The sequence below is a fragment of the Coregonus lavaretus genome (assembly GCF_964263955.1).
Source record: "Coregonus lavaretus genome assembly, chromosome: 19".
NCBI lineage: Eukaryota > Metazoa > Chordata > Actinopteri > Salmoniformes > Salmonidae > Coregonus > Coregonus lavaretus.
Genome location: NC_140006.1, coordinates 13679575 through 13697278, shown reverse-complemented (window position 1 = coordinate 13697278; position 17704 = coordinate 13679575). Strand labels below are relative to the sequence as shown.

At 47.4% G+C, this 17704-nt stretch overlaps 1 protein-coding gene and 1 pseudogene across 2 annotated transcripts; one reads left to right on the top strand and one right to left on the bottom strand.

Annotated features, from left to right (window-relative positions):
• Window positions 1-5683: 5683 nt before the first annotated feature.
• On the bottom strand, window positions 5684-16376 carry LOC311146968 (dynein axonemal heavy chain 11-like; the record flags this gene model as incomplete). The annotated part of the gene is made up of 12 exons (XM_084183579.1): window positions 5684-5931; window positions 6008-6148; window positions 6281-6393; window positions 6476-6591; window positions 6702-6884; window positions 7002-7244; window positions 7311-7430; window positions 7571-7762; window positions 15356-15445; window positions 15540-15677; window positions 15918-16045; window positions 16145-16376. The coding sequence occupies 12 exons, from the start codon at window positions 16374-16376 to the stop codon at window positions 5684-5686; spliced, it is 1944 nt and encodes a 647-aa protein (XP_084039705.1).
• LOC311146230 (cyclin-dependent kinase 5 activator 1-like) lies at window positions 12958-13902 on the top strand (annotated as a pseudogene). Its single transcript has one exon. The product of its transcript is annotated as a cyclin-dependent kinase 5 activator 1-like (transcript).
• Window positions 16377-17704: the final 1328 nt, after the last annotated feature.

The following is a 17704-nucleotide window of genomic DNA, read 5'->3' as shown; positions in this document are numbered from 1 at the left end:
TCCGGAGTACTAGCTGCCACCGATCTATGTTTCATGTTCGTTTGGTTTGGTCTTGATGTTGTACACCTGTGTCTAGTTAGTCCTCGTTAGTGTTCTATTTAGTTCTCGTTGTGTGTGTCTGTGGTTGTGTGTTATTGTTTCGCTGTCGTGTTGTGTGCGCTACTGTTTGCCTTGTGCATTTCGGATTTTCCTCCTCTGTGTTTAGGAGGTTATTTACGCACTGTTTTGTGCGCCTTTTTGGTTTTCGCCTGTGTGCGGACTTTCTCGCCTCCGGGCGTTTGACTCGTGATTTTGAGTGTGCTGTTCACTAAAGTCTATTGGACTTATCTTTCTGCGTCCTGCATCTGATTCCTGCACCACACCCACCTACAGCACCCACTGACAGAATAACACACCATTATGGAATCAGCAGGATCGGCTGTGACACCGGTGTCGCTCGAGGAGCATATCCATTGGCAGGAGGGCCAGATAAGACAACTGGAGACCGCTCTACAGGACGTGATCAACACCCTGCACCGATGGGAAGCCAGCAGGGTACCCACACCTCCACCTACCCTGTCCACCCCATCGGCCGGTCCACCAGCCCCAGGTCCGGAACCCAGGAGGATTCGGCTCTCGCTCCCGAGGGCGTATGACGGAACAGCTGCCGGGTGTCAGGGGTTTCTCCTGCAGGTGGAGCTCTACCTGGCCACTGTACACCCGGTGCCCTCGGGAAACGAGAGCGTTTCCGCCCTCATCTCCTGTCTCTCGGGAAAGGCGTTGGAGTGGGCTAACGCTGAGTGGAGGAAGATGGACGCCAACACCATCTCCTACGCCGAGTTCTCCCGCCGCTTCAAGGCCGTGTTTGACCATCCACCTGAGGGCAAAGCGGCGGGGGAGCGGCTAGTCCACTTGAGACAGGGGAGGAGGAGCGCACAGGCGTTTGCTTTGGAGTACCGGACTCTAGCGGCGGATGCAGGGTGGAATGAACGGGCTCTCATTGACCATTTTCGGTGTAGCCTCCGGGAGGACGTTCAACGAGAGTTGGCCTGCAGGGATACCCATCTGACTTTCGACCAGTTGGTTGATATGTCCATCCGTTTAGACACCCTGCTGGCCACCCGTGGACGTCCCGAGGGGGGTCCGTCCATTCCTCCCTCCGGCACCTCCGAGCCGAGCCCTATGGAGCTCGGGGGTGCCGGCACTAGAGACCGGAGTGGGAGGAGCCCGAGGGGGCCTGTCTCCTGCACCAAGTGCGGTCGTGGAGGGCACACTGCGGCCAGGTGCTGGGGAGGGTTCTCCGGGGGGAGAAGACAACAGGCCACGCACTGGGGGGGCCTCCCAGGTGAGTAGACGCCCCACCTACCCAGAGCTTTCTGTTGCGCACTTTTGTATACCTGTTGGTTTTCCACAGGTTGCACCTCATTCCCAGCATAAGGCGCTAGTAGATTCAGGTGCAGCTGGGAATTTTGTTGATCGAAAGTTTTGTTTAGAGTTAGGGATCCCTCTCCTACCCGTTGACAAACCTTTTCCCGTTCATGCCTTAGATAGCCGTCCGTTGGGGTCGGGGTTGATCAGGGAGGTCACAGCGCCACTTAGGATGTGTGCGCAGGGGGGTCATGAAGAGACTATACAGCTGTATCTGATCGACTCTCCTGCGTACCCAGTGGTGCTGGGGATTCCCTGGTTAAGCACCCATAACCCTGCTATTTCGTGGCAACAGAGGGCTCTCGATGGGTGGTCTGCTCAGTGTGAGGGGCGATGTCTGGGTGTTTCCGTGGGGGCGACTTCGGTGGAAAGTCCAAACCAAGTGCCCGCATTGCACATTCCGCCTGAATATGGGGATTTAGCTCTTGTGTTTAGCAAAACTAGGGCGACGCAGTTGCCTCCCCATAGACAGGGGGATTGTGCGATTGATCTCCAGGCAGGAGCAGCGCTCCCACGGAGCCATGTGTATCCTTTGTCTCAAGAGGAGAGAAAAGCTATGGAGACCTACATAGCCGATTCTTTGAGACAGGGATACATTCGGCCTTCCACTTCCCCCGCCTCTTCGAGTTTCTTTTTTGTGAAAAAGAAAGATGGAGGGTTGCGCCCGTGCATTGATTACCGTGGTCTCAATCAGATTACTGTAAAATACAGTTATCCACTCCCTCTGATTGCGACCATGACGGAGTCATTGCATGGGGCGCGGTTTTTCACAAAATTGGATCTCAGGAGCGCGTATAACTTGGTGCGCATTAGGGGGGGCGATGAATGGAAAACAGCGTTTAGTACCACGTCAGGTCATTTCGAATATCTTGTCATGCCACATGGGTTGATGAATGCTCCATCAGTCTTTCAATCCTTTGTAGATGACATTTTCCGGGATATGCAGGGACAAGGGGTGGTCGTGTACATTGATGATATTCTGGTGTACTCGTCTACCCGAGCCGAGCATGTAACCCTGGTGCGACGTGTATTGAGGAGGCTGTTGGAGCACGACCTATATGGCAAGGCAGAGAAATGTCTGTTTTTCCAGGAATCGGTCTCCTTTTTGGGTTATCGGTTGTCCGCGTCAGGGGTGAGTATGGAGGTGGATCGTGTGTCCGCTGTGCGTAATTGGCAAACTCCAACCACTGTAAAAGAGGTGCAGCAGTTCTTGGGCTTTGCGAATTACTACCAGAGGTTTATCCGGGGTTTTGGACAGGTGGCAGCTCCCATCACGTCCCTTCTGAAAGGGGGTCCGGTGCGCCTGCAGTGGTCAGCTGATGCGGACAGGGCCTTTGGGAGACTGAAGGACCTGTTTACGTCGGCTCCGGTGCTGGCGCATCCGGATTCCACAATTCCCTTTCAGGATGAGGTGGACGCGTCTGAGGCTGGTATAGGGGCCGTGCTCTCTCAACGGTCCGGCTCGCCACCTAAACTCCGCCCCTGTGCTTTTTACTCCAAAAAGCTCAGCCCGGCGGAGCGTAACTATGACGTTGGGGACAGGGAGCTGTTAGCTGTAGTTCAGGCCCTTAAGGTGTGGAGGCATTGGCTTGAGGGGGCTCAACACCCTTTCCTCATTTTGACTGACCATCGGAACCTGGAGTACATCCGGGCAGCGAGGAGACTGAACCCTCGCCAGGCTCGATGGAGTATGTTTCTCACCAGGTTCGTATTTAAAATCACGTACATCCCTGGGTCCCAGAATGGCAAGGCAGATGCACTGTCCCGGCGGTATGACACGGAGGAGAGGTCCGTTGAGCCTACTCCCATCCTACTGGAGTCTTGCCTTGTGGCACCGGTGGTGTGGGAGGTCGATGCCGAGATCGAGCGAGCGTTGCGTACCGACCCCAGCCCTCCACAATGTCCTGAGGGTCGGAGGTACGTTCCGCTCGAGATTCGGGATCGACTCATCTACTGGGCTCACACGTCACCCTCCTCAGGACATCCGGGTATTGGCCGGACAGTGCATTGCCTTAGCACTAAATACTGGTGGCCTACTTTGGCTAGGGATGTGAGGGTTTATGTCTCCTCCTGCTCGGTGTGCGCCCAGTGTAAGGCGCCCCGACATCTGCCCAGGGGTAAGTTACAGCGCCTACCCGTTTCACAACGACCATGGTCCCACCTCTCGGTGGATTTTGTAACATACCTTCCCCTCTCTCAGGGGAATACCACCATCCTGGTCGTTGTGGACCGGTTCTCTAAGGCCTGTCGTCTTCTCCCTATGTCGGGTCTACCTACTGCCCTACAGACCGCTGAGGCCCTATTTACCCACGTCTTCCGGCATTACGGGGTTCCCGAGGATATAGTGTCTGATCGAGGCCCCCTGTTTACCTCCCGTGTGTGGAGAGCGTTTATGGAGCGTTTGGGGGTCTCGGTTAGCCTTACCTCGGGGTACCACCCGGAGAGTAACGGGCAGGTGGAACGTGTCAACCAGGATGTGGGTAGGTTTCTGAGGTCGTATTGCCAGGACCGGCCTGAGGAGTGGGCGCGTTACATTCCCTGGGCCGAGATGGCCCAGAACTCTCTCCGCCACTCCTCTACTAACCTAACCCCTTTTCAATGTGTATTAGGTTACCAGCCGGTTCTGGCACCGTGGCAGCAGAGCCAGATCGAGGCCCCTGTGGTGGATGATTGGATGAGGCGCTCGGAAGAGACGTGGAACGCTGCCCACGTCCACCTGCAGCGGGCCGTCCTTCGTCACAAGGCGAGCGCCGATCTCCACCGCAGTGAGGGGCCGGTGTACGCACCCGGAGATCGAGTCTGGCTCTCTACCAGAAACCTGCCCCTCCGCCTGCCCTGCCGGAAGCTGGGTCGGCGGTTTGTGGGGCCCTTTAAAGTCCTGAGAAGATTGAACGAGGTGTGTTATAGGTTACATCTACCTGTTGAATATAAGAATATTAACCCCTCGTTCCATGTGTCTCTTCTCAGGCCGGTGGTAGCTGGTCCACTCCAGGACAATGAGATAGGAGAGGCTCCTCCGCCCCCATTGGACATCGAGGGGGCTCCGGCGTACACCGTCCGGTCCATCTTGGACTCCAGACGCCGGATGGGGGGTCTCCAGTATCTCGTGGAGTGGGAGGGGTACGGCCCGGAGGAGCGGTGCTGGGTGCCGCGGAGGGACATCCTAGACCCATCTCTCCTGTCGGAGTTCCACCGGGACCATCCCGCGCGCCCTGCTCCGCGTCCTCCTGGTCGTCCCCGAGGCCGGGGTCGGCGCACGGCTGGAGCCGCGCGTCAAGGGGGGGTACTGTCACGGTTTCGGCCGAGGCTGCTCCTCCTCCTGGTTCGGGCAGGCTTCGGCGGTCGTCGTCTCCGGAGTACTAGCTGCCACCGATCTATGTTTCATGTTCGTTTGGTTTGGTCTTGATGTTGTACACCTGTGTCTAGTTAGTCCTCGTTAGTGTTCTATTTAGTTCTCGTTGTGTGTGTCTGTGGTTGTGTGTTATTGTTTCACTGTCGTGTTGTGTGCGCTACTGTTTGCCTTGTGCATTTCGGATTTTCCTCCTCTGTGTTTAGGAGGTTATTTACGCACTGTTTTGTGCGCCTTTTTGGTTTTCGCCTGTGTGCGGACTTTCTCGCCTCCGGGCGTTTGACTCGTGATTTTGAGTGTGCTGTTCACTAAAGTCTATTGGACTTATCTTTCTGCGTCCTGCATCTGATTCCTGCACCACACCCACCTACAGCACCCACTGACAATGCTAGGACTAGGTAAAGGGTACCATCCAATGTTTTCTGCTTTTAGATTTGTACACTTGTTAGATACAGTTGATTTGTTCAAAATAATAAGCTTTGAAGTAATGGGTTCTTACTGTGATCAAATGTGTGAAACTATTTTGCAGCTTGTACTGTATTGTTTTTCAATAAATTCAGAAAAATACAGATATATTCATACTAATTCATATGAAAAAACGTAATATAGCTTTATACATTTTCATATAGCTTTCAGGTGCTAAAACAGTACTATACAAATTCCTTTTATATTTCAATAGCAGCATGAAACCTGGCTTGAGGGATATGTAGTAAAACATGCGTATTTTACATAAAATAACTTTTCTCACACTTAGCAACATAATGCAGAAAATACACACCCTACGAATAACTAAAGAAAAAACTACCTTGCCTCTTTCCAACCTCAAAAAAGCCATTTTTAACCAACAGTCTTGTAGAGCATCAGGCCCCTCATCCTTCTCCACCTTCACCTCATTTCTCTCACAAGCAGAGTTCCTACCCTGACAGCTCACACACTGAGCAGCAGTGCCACCCCAGCCAGTAGCCACTTGGCTGGTCTCTCTCTGGTCTTGAGGCTGAAGGTCCAGACATAAGTGGTTCCTCTCAGCTTGGTCTTGTACAGGGGACACTCATAGATGTTACGCGTCTCCTGTCTGTCGTTAGGTACGGCTCGGACTGAGATGACTGGCATGGAGGGGGTTAACTCCTTCAGACGAGCCTCAGTGATCACCCCACCCTGAGTGTCCCATCTTGCACCTATGGGACAAAGTGGGAAAAATGAAGATAAATGAACTAGGATGTATGTGTTCATGAGAAGGAGAGGAGTGTATACCTTCCATGTATAGTCCGTATACGTATGCTCCCTCTCTGGCAGGCTGGTTGAACTCTTCCTTACATTTCTTAGTCACATCCACAGTCAGGTTCATCTTATCTAACGGCCACTCATTCTTACGAGCCAGAGACTGCATCACCGCTGGAGGGAGAGAGGGTAGTTGAGCAAATAATTCCACTGAACAGAGAATACCAAGAGGCAACTGACAGTTACAACATAAGTTGGTTGGGAATGTTGTTTGTAAGTGTGTAGGGGGATGTGCGTGTATGTTACCTGTTAAGAAGGACTGTGGGTTAAAGAGTCCAGACAGCCAGACGACGGTGGGCAGAGCCAGGTCCTGTGTCCAGCTGTCCAGCTCTCTACAGCGCAGCAACACGTCATTATACCTGGTAAACACACACACACACATAGCAACACATCATCTTAAGTACACGTTGGGACAGTGGGAGAGTACACACAGTGACTCACCACTGGGCCAGGCTGTAAGTGAAGGGGTAGGCCAGTTTGGTCCAGATGTCTGGGACGTTATCAAAGAACAGAGCTGACTGGATCTGCTCCATCTCTGAGGAGATAGCCAGCTCACCCTGGAAGGAGAAAAAAACATCACTGTTATGAGAGACAACTACCAATTCACCCTTATGTCATCTATCAGTCCTAGTCTAATTTCCCAGCTGACCCCTAGCCCCTAACCCACCTTCAGCCCCAGGTCCAGCTCCTTGAGTGAGCGTCGTATCTCGTAGATGAGCGTGTTCATACGTTCACACTCCTGGAAGCAGACCAGGATGTATGGTGATCTCTCAGCAGTCTTAGACGTGATGTCTGACATGTTGTACTCTTCTGGAAGCTTCTCCAACACCTCGTCTAGGATGGTCTTCACCTGCAGGGAGGATGAGGGATGAGTGTGTGTGGGTCCGCTGTATGTGTGTGTCTGCTATGAGTGTGTCTGTTATGAATATGCCTGGTGTGTGTGTGTGTGTGTGTCTCTCACACACACCTTCTCCTCTACGGTCTGTGAAGCCCCCTCTCCCATCACAGAATCAGGTGACTGCAGCTCCAGCAGTGTGTGGAAGAGGTTATCAGAGGTCACCGTCAGAAACTCTATCTCTGCGTTGGGGTGTAGTCCATAATGCACCGGGCTCTCGTGGGGCAGCATCTCATCTATGTAACCATGGTAACCCTGGTAGTCCAGGTTGGAGGGAACCACAAAGCCCGGAGCCAGATTCAACTTCCTGTCAAACTGGTGGGAAACAGGGTGTAGGTTTATTTTTAACACTATCATCACAATCGTAACACACACACACACCTGGTTGGGCTGCATATATTCCTCCAGGTAGGTTCTACAGAGTCTTCTGTCCCAGTCGTCTGTGATGTGACCTCCATACATGATCTCTCCAAACAGATAGCGCAAGTCCTCCCACGGCACCTAAACATGCGCAAGCACACACACGCACACACAAAATACATGAACAATGACTCATCATCATCATCAATATAAACATCATCAATCATCAATACAGTCATGATCATCACCATCCTGATCACTATAACACGGTAAACAGTGACCTGTGAGTTGGCCTCCAGGTAGTTGTAGAGCACGTTGACAGAGATGGTGAGGTCTCCAGTGTTAAAGGGGTATTTCCTGTTCCAACCCTGAGGACCGAACTTACGCCTCTCAGCCACACAGGCATGAAAATAACACAGAGAGAACAGGATGGTCTTAAACTCCTGCTCTCTACTGCACTGATCCAATATGTCCTACAGAGAGAAAGACAGAGAGAGAGAGAGCGAGAGAGAGAGAGCGAGCGAGGGTGGTTGTGGAAGGAGTTTGTGAGATATTGATAATATACAGTTGAAGTCGGAAGTTTACATACACTTAGGTTGGAGACATTAAAACTAGTTTTTCAACCACTCCCATTTCCTTTTAACAAACTATAGTTTTGGCAAGTCGGTTAGGACTTCTAATATGTGCATGACACAAGTAATTTTTCCAACAATTGTTTACAGACAGATTATTTCACTTATAATTCACTGTATCACAATTCCAGTGGGTCAGAAGTTTACATATACTAAGTTGACTGTGCCTTTAAACAGCTTGGAAAATTCCAGAAAATGATGTCATGGCTTTAGAAGCTTCTGATAGGCTAATTGACATCATTTGAGTCAATTGGAGGTGTACCTGTTGATGTATTTCAAGGCCTACCTTCAAACTCAGTGCCTCTTTGCTTGACATCGTGGGAAAATCAAAGGAAATCAGCCAAGACCTCAGAATAAAAATTATAGACCTCCACAAGTCTGGTTCATCCTTGGGAGCAATTTCCAAATGCCTAAAGGTGCCACGTTCATCTGTACAAACAATAGTACGCAAGTATAAACACCATGGGACCACGCAGCTGTCAAACCACTCAGGAAGAAGACGCGTTTTGTCTCCTAGAGATGAATGTACTTTGGTGCGAAAAGTGCAAATCAATCCCAGAACAACAGCAAAGGACCTTGTGAAGATGCTGGAGGAAACAGGTACAAAAGTATCTATATCCACAGTAAAACAAGTCCTATATCGACATAACCTTAAAGGCCGCGCAGCAAGGAAGAAGCCACTGCTCCAAAACCGCCATAAAAAACCCAGACAATGGTTTGCAACTGCACATGGGGACAAAGATTGTACTTTTGAGAAATGTCCTCTGGTCTGATGAAACAAAAATAGAACTGTTTGGCCATAATGACCATCGTTATGTTTGGAGGAAAAAGGGGGACCTTGCAAGCCGAAGAACACCATCCCAACCGTGAAGCACGGAGGTGGCAGCATCATGCTGTGGGGGTGCTTTGCTGCAGGAGGGACTGGTGCACTTCACAAAATAGATGGCATCATGAGGAAGGAAAATTATGTGGATATATTGAAGCAACATCTCAAGACATCAGTCAGGAAGTTAAAGTTTGGTCATAAATGAGTCTTCCAAATGGGCAATGACCCCAAGCCTACTTACAAAGTTGTGGCAAAATGGCTTAAGGACAACAAAGTCAAGGTATTGGAGTGGCCATCACAAAGCCCTGACATCAATCCTATAGAAAATGTGTGGGCAGAACTGAAAAAGCGTGTGCGAGCAAGGAGGCCTACAAACCTGACTCAGTTACACCAGCTCAGTCAGGAGGAATGGGCCAAAATTTACCCAACTTATTGTGGGAAGCATGTGGAAGGCTACCCGAAATGTTTGACCCAAATTAAACAATTTAAAGGCAATGCTACCAAATACTAATTGAGTGTATGTAAACTTCTGACCCACTGGGAATGTGGTGAAAGAAATAAAAGCTGAAATAAATCATTCTCTCTACAATTATTCTGACATTCTTAAAATAAAGTGGTGATCCTAACTGACCTAAAACAGGGAATTTTTACTAGGATTAAATGTCAGGAATTGTGAAAAACTTAGTTTAAATGTATTTGGCTAAGGTGTATGTAAACTTCCGACTTCAACTGTATTAGGACAGCAGTTAGGGATGGGGAGGTACTTGAATATTCAAACCGAGCTTAGGCTAGAATTGGATCAACTGTTGTAAGTATTTCGATTCTTAAGACATTCTTGCACACAAGGATATACCATGATATATATATATACACAGTTCCAGTCAAAAGTTTGGACACACCTACTCATTCCAGGGTTTTTCTTTATTTTTACTATTTTCTACATTGTAGAATAATAGTGAAGACATCAAAACTATGAAATAACACATATGGAATCATGTAGTAACCAAAAAAGTGTTATAAAATATATTTTGATTTGTTTATTTGAGATTATTCAAAGAAACCACCCTTTGCCTTGACAGCTTTGCACACTCTTGGCATTCTCTCAATCAGCTTCATGGGGTAGTCATCTGGAATGCATTTCAATTAACAGCTGTGCCTTCTTAAAAGTTAATTTGTGGAATTTCTTCCCTTCTTAATGTGTTTGAGCCAATCAGTTGTGTTGTGACAAGGTAGGGGTGGTATACAGAAGATAGCCCTATTTGATAAAAGACCAAGTCCATATTATGGCAAGAACAGCTCAAATAATCAAAGAGAAATGACAGTCCATCATTACTTTAAGACATGAAGGTCAGTCAATACGGAAAACTTCAACAACTTTGAAAGTTTATTCAAGTGCAGTCGCAAAAACCATCAAGTGCTATGATGAAACTGGCTCTCATGAGGACTGCCACAGGAATGGAAGACCCAGAGTTACCTCTGCTGCAGAGGATAAGTTAAATAGAGTTACCAGCCTCAGAAATTGCAGACCAAATAAATGCAGACACATCTCAACATCAACTGTTCAGAGGAGACTGTGTGAATCAGGCCTTCGTGGTCGATTTGCTGCAAAGAAACCACTACTAAAGGACACCAATAATTAGAAGAGACTTGCTTGGGCAAAGAAACACGAGCAGTGGACATTAGACCAATGGAAATTTGTCCTTTGGTCTGGAGTCCAAATTGGAGATGTATGGTTCCAACTGCCGTGTCTTTATGAGACGTGGTGTGGGTGAACGGATGATCTCCGCATGTGTACTTCCCACCGTAAAGCATGTAGGAGGGGGTGTTATGGTGTGGGGATGCTTTGCTGGTGACACTGTCTGTGATTTATTTAGAATTCAAGGCACACTTAACCAGCATGGCTACCGCAACATTCTGCAGCGATACACCATCCCATCTGGTTTGGGCTTAGTGGAACTATAATTTGTTTTTCAACAGGACAATGAACCAACACACCTCCAGCCTGTGGAAGGACTATTTTACCACGAATGAGAGTGCTGCATCAGATGACCTTGCCTCCACAATCCCCCGACCTCAACCCAATTGAGATGGTTTGGGATGAGTCGGACCACAGAGTGAAGGAAAAGCAGCCAACAGGTGCTCAGCATATGTGGGAACTCCTTCAAGACTGTTGGAAAAGCATTCTAGGTGAAGCCAGTAGTGTGCAAAGCTGTCATCAAGGCAACTGATTTTTCAATTTTTTTATTTCACCTTTATTTAACCAGGTAAGCCAGTTGAGAACAAGTTCTCATTTACAAAAATAACAACACAGAGTTACATATGGGGTAAAACAAAACACAAAGTCAAAAATACTACAGAAAATATATACAGTGTGTGCAAATGTAGAAAGCTATGGAGGTAAGGCAATAAATAGGCCATAGTGCAAAATAATTACAATTAGTATTAACACTGGAATGATAGATGTACAAGAGATAATGTGCAAATAGAGATACTGGGGTGTAAATTAGCAAAAATAAATAACAATATGGGGATGAGGTAGTTGGGTGGGCTAATTTCAGATGGGCTGTGTACAGGTGCAGTGATCAGTAAGGTGGTCTGACAACTGATGCTTGAAGTTAGATAAGTGTCTCCAGCTTCAGAGATTAGGATAAGCTAAGATAAGGAGGGGATTTGCCTAGAAGTGATTTATAGATGGCCTGGAGCCAGTGGGTTTGGCAACGAATATGTAGTGTGGACCAGCCAACAAGAGCATACAGGTCGCAGTGGTGGGTAGTATATGGGACTTTGGGCGGGTGAAGAGCATGCATTTCATTTTACTTGTGTTTAAGAGCAGTTGGAGGCTACGGAAGTTGTGTTGTATGGCATTGAAGCTCGTTTGGAGGTTTGTTAACACAGTGTCCAATGAAGGGCCAGATGTATACAAAATGGTGTCGTCTGCCTAGAGGTGGATCTGAGAATCACCAGCAGCAAGAGCGGTGTTTGAAGAATCTCAAATATAAAATATATTTTTATGTGTTTAATACTTTTTTGGTTACTACATGATTCCACATGTGTTATTTCATAGTTTTGATGTCTTCACTATTATTCTACAATGTAGAAAAACCCTTGAATGAGTAGGTGTGTCCAAACCTTTAACTGGTACGGTACATCTTTTTTTATAACTTTGGAGTGGAGTTTTAGACGTTTTTATTTGAGCTACTGCTGGTTCTTATGTTGCGTTTTACACGAAAAGGCTATTTAGCCTACTTCTATAACGCATTTTAAGCTAGTCCTTCAGTCAGTCCTGACATAGAAGTAGGCCTGTATGCTCTCCACTTCAAATAGCGATTATAGGCGAGCACCTATTTGTCCCTAGGCTAAATGCTCATTATCGGAGTAGATTGCTAAAGTGAAATGACTAACGCACCCTTTAGGGGGAAGAAGAGTCTGGTGGTGAACGAGATAAGCGCGCACCTGACAGAGGTGCCAATTTAATTTGACAGACCATTGAGATCCATGCAAAACACTCGCAGATACATGTTATTCATCCATTGAGGCCAGAAATATAACGCTGTAGCGTAGCAGTCACTCAAAGATTATTTCGTTTTCAACGTATTGAGCTAGGCTATAGCAAATATGAGGCAAATTCTATCATGGCGAAAATCTGACTTTATTTATTTGTTTATTTATTTATTTTTGCCAACATCAAACTTTTAATCTTTCACAAAATCGCCTCTATGACATGCTTCTTTATTACGACGGCGACACACAATTTCACAACGCTCGATTTCAGAACCTTGGACAATTCCGATGTTCACAACCAATAACAGCCTTGAACTCAAAGCACCTGGACAACCCGTCTTTACCTTTCAATTAACAAAGAAAATATTGAATTATCTTTACAATTTTTCACATATCAACTTGAAATCAGTGAGTAATATTTTTGTTTTGCTTTGAAATGTTACATTGCTAATGTTTATGAATAACCCTAATGTCTATGCTTAATTCTCTTTGATTTAGATTATGTCCCACATGGAACCCTATTTCGTATATATTGCACTACTTTGACCAGACTCCTATAGGCCTTGGTAAAAAGCAGTGCACTATATAGGGAATAGGTTGCCATCTGGGAGACACCCAGAGCTGAGCTAGATAGGCCTACTGAACTGATGCCATGCATTTCATTTTGCTAATATTGAAGCATTTTGTTTTCCACAGGCACTATAGACCAATGTCTATCTCACTCCGCGAGAAGGCAGTCCACTTCAAAGATGGGCCGGACATGGTGGGCCACTTCTTTGAAGTCCAGACCCGTAAGAGCGGCAAAGACAAGACCCTGAAGCGCTACTCGCCATGGAGGCAGATTGTGAAGAAGAAGGGCTCCAAGAATATGCAGGCCCACGAGAACACCAACCAAAACAACATCGCCCATCTGAGTAACGAGAACCTGGAGAAGTCTCAGTCCTCCTCCAACTTGTCCACCCTCACCCTGGAGAAGTCTCAATCCTGTGACAAGCTGTCCACCCAGTACCAGAGCACTCCAGCCATCGCCAACAGCTCCAACAATGCCGCCTCGTCGGTCGAGAAGGCCCCCTTGACCAACTCCAACACGGCCCCCGACACGCTCCAGACGGTGATCGTCCAGGACCTCGACACGCCCAAGAGGCCGGTGATGGTCCACGCTACAACCGGCGAGCTGCTGCGCTGCCTGGGTGAGTTCCTGTGCCGGCGCTGCTACCTGATCCAGGACATGTCTTCCATGGACCCGGAGCTGTGGCTGCGGGTGGTTGACCGTTATCTGCTGGACAACTGCTATCAGAACCAGAGCTGCATCAACCCGGCCATGGTGGTCTTCCTCTACATGCTGTTCCACGAGGCAGTCTCCTCCGAGGTGGCCACCTATGAGCTGCATGCCGTGCTGCTTACTTGCCTCTACACGACCTGCTCCTACATGGGCAACGAGATCTCCTACCCCCTGAGATCCTTCCTGGTGGAGACCTGCAGGCAGACCTTCTAGATCCGCTGCATGTCCATCACCAAGCTGATGAGTGGTAAGCTGCTCCAGATGAACACAGACCCTAACTTCTTCTCCCAGATGTTTGCTGACCTGAAGAACAAGAGCCAGAAGGAGGAGAAGAAGAGCCGCCTGCTCAGCGGTGTGTACAGCACTCAGTGAGGGACCTAGGGTAGAGGGGCCAGGGGAGGGGAGGGGCCTACTATAGCCTGACATTTCAAAATGGGAGGGAGGAGGATTGGTTCAGGGAATGGGTAGGGTGAGCTTTGATGGGAAAATATGATTTATAGATTTTAAGGGTTAATATGAGGGTTAATTTGGCTTGAAAGAGAACACAAAATCGGTAGGTATGAATGTGTAGAGGACTGAGGCTGTAGCTTACTATCTACTGTACCATCTGACTGTCTGACGTGTGCACTGCCTACCACGGGAGGATTGGAGGCACACGAGTGACTGTGCTAGTGCTCACATCACACAGGCTGCAGCCTACCAGCCTACTGTTCTGACTGTGTGAGATGTGCACTTTCTACCACGGGAGGGAAGGAGGCACCCTTGTGTGAGTGGGCTAGTGCTCAGATCATGGTTGAACAGACAAGCTGCAACCCTGCTGCTTTAGACTGTGAAGTGAACACCCATGTTCCCCCACAGCAAGCACAGGACTGGACAGTTCTGGAGGACAGGGGTTCGTTTGAGGACCATTGGTTCTGATGAACTTGAACGAACAGTGTGACTGTTTTGGAATAAAATGCTATATATATTCTCTTAAACATCCAGTGTTGTGTCCTTATTATTTTACAATTGATATTTTCCATGTCATTTTGAGATCTTGGTGGAGATAATACTTTACCAGTGGTGGAAAAAGTACCCAATTCAGTAAAACTTGAGTAAAAGTAAAGAAAATGACTCAAGTAAAAGTGAAAGTCACCCAGTAAAATACTACTTCAGTAAAAGTCTAAAAGTATCTGGTTTTAAATGTACTTAAGTATCAAAAGTGAAAGCAAAGGCTATATATCAAATTCCTTATATTATGCTAATTGCCTTTATTTTTATTTATTTATGGGAATCCAGGGACACAGTTCAACAATCTTTTACAAACCAGATCAGAGGCAGTAGGGATGCATTTTTCTTAATAAGTACATGAATTTGACCATTTTGCTGTCCTGCCTGAGCATTAGAAATGTAACGAGCACACATTTTATTTCAGAATGTAGTCAAGTAGAAGTAAAAGTTGTAAAAAAAATTAAAACTCAAGTAAAGTACAGATACCTCAAAGTAGTACTTCAAAGTATTTTTACTTAGTTACTTTACACCACTGTACTTTACTAATGATTAGTAAATGTTTTATAAGGGTCTATATTAAACATCTAATAAATTATCCAATAATTCATTTGAAAGTTTATAAATAACTATGTATAGCTTACTAACATTTGCAAATGTAGAAACAGCAATTAGTAAATAGTGAGAACTGTTTATAATAGCCTTATAAATTATATATTACTGGACATTATTATAAAGTGTGAATCAAACATTTGATGAGATTATTTTGAACAATAATTTCAATTGCCCATCCCTAACACCAGTGGACAGACAGACATTAATACACACATTCCTGTACCTGGTCGAAGTTGTCCAGAGCAGCATGAAGGTTGGCATGCATGCCAGTGGGAGGCTCGTTGGTGATCTTGATGGCATTCTCCAGGATGCCCTGAGTGAGGAGAGGAGAACAAACACACTTTTAAATTAGGAAAACACACCGTGTTATTATAAATGCATGTGTGTGTATGTGTGTGTGTGTGTACCTGAGGGATGATGTGCTCCTGTGGTGTGGGGGCAGGCTCAGCACTCATAAACACTCTGTAGTCCTGGTGACTGCCCTCACAGCAGCGTTCCAGAAGCTTCTCCAACGACCCCAGCCAGCGAGCCACCAGGTGGATATTCTGACAGAGATGAATGAATGAATGAATGAATGAATGAATGAATGAATGAATGAATGAATGGATGAATGGATGAATGGATGAATGGATGAATGGATGAATGGATGGATGGATGAACAAATGTAAGCGCGAACAAACTAATAAATTGATTAATGAAACAATGAATGGATGGAAGGATGGATGGATGCAATGATGAATGAATTAATTATGTTTTATGTACAGTATATAGCAGGATAGCCATACCTGTAAAATGACCCAGTGTCCCTCCTTAGCAGCCATCTCCATGGCGACCTCAGCCACAGCCTCCTGACCCTGACCCAAAGACACATTGTGGAGTTTCCCCAGGTCTATGGTGAACCCCAACTTCCTGCCTGTTACCATGGAAACAATATATTCTCAGTGTGTTTGTGTCATATTCATGCAGATTTACAGTGATCTTTACATTACAAAATTAGTTGTCTTAGTGTTACCCAGTGACTCCACGTCTTTGAGAGGGTCTACTCCAGGAGACAGGATGAAGAATACAGGCGAGGCAGGTCCACTCTCTCTGAAGGACTTAGCAAACTCTGTCTTCCTCCCCTCTGTATACTTCACCCCCAACTTCTCCTCCACAAAGTTCCTACAGACAGAAAGAGAGTGCGCGAGAGCGAGGGGAGGGTATGTGGAGGGAGATTGATCGTCATTATAATTTGCCAGAGACATATAAAAGATGGGGATGGAGGGAGAGAAGAGGAGAGGGAGAGAAGAGGAGAGGGAGAGAAGACTGAGACTGTGGGAGGAGAGATTGATGGAGAGGTCCAATGTCACCCCTGTGAGTAGCCTACATATTTGCCGGGTTTCAAAGACCATGATGCTTCATTCATAAACATTTTCTATTTGTTTTACAACCTTATTTGAGATTTAGATATTAGAAACAGTCACGTTGTATGGTGTCAAAGCCCAGCATCCCTAGAGTAACAACACATTTATAGTGTGGTTAATGATGACATCTGGGTTGTGTTCAACTGCCCCCCCCATCTCTTTCTCTCTTTCAGTTCTTCTCCCCCATAGCATCAGGCATCAGCTCGGAGTCGTTCTTCCGTTCTCAGTCTCAGGAGTCCAACAGCGCCAAGATATCCTGCCTTATCAGAACCCTCAGCAACGGAGAGAGGGAGAGGGGGATGGAGGGAGGGATAGACAGGGGGATAGGTGGGTTCCAGTCCATGATTAGGGGCTTCTCAAGCAGTCTTGGGGAGGCGGATGGGGATGGAGGGATAGAGGTAACCTGGTGGGAGAGAGAGAAGGAGAGGGGGACGGAGGGAGGGATAGAAGGGGGTCGGCTGGAGCTAGGGGAAGGGGGGAGGCTCAGCTAGCTCAGCTGGTAGAGCACGGCGCTTGTAACGCCAAGGTATTGGGTTCGATCCCCGGGACCACCCATACACACAAAAAAATTATGCACGCACGACTGTAAGTCGCTTTGGATAAAAGCGTCTGCTAAATGGCATATTATATTATTATTATTATACATATCATGCTAAAGGGGTTCCAGGGTGGGATTGGAGAGGTAGATGGGGAGACAGAGAGGGAGGAGGGGGGAGACTGGGAGACAAGAGGGATGGAGGGAGGTAACGAAGGAGGAGAGGGTGGTGGTGGAGGGAGTGAGGATGCAGTCAATGTTTAGGGAGCTGAGTGGGGGGAGTATGGTTGGGTTTGGGGATATGCTCTCTCTGGATGATATTGGGGGGATAGAGAGGATAGGGGACATGGATATGAATATGAACATGGGGGTGGTAGGGGTCAGGGGTGACATGGCTAATGTTGGGGTCATAAGTCATAAGGTCAGGAGTGAGTTAGGGGTCAGAGGTCAGGGGGTGAGGTCGGGGGTACAGGTGAGCATGCGGACAACATCCAATCAGAACTCTTCTAAGACCTGCAGCGTACGACAGGGAACCAAAATCAATATGGCCGCCACCGCCGCGACGCTGGACATGAACATGATGGACCTGGGCTGGTCTGACGACGACAGTGACTAGGAGAACACACAAACACTA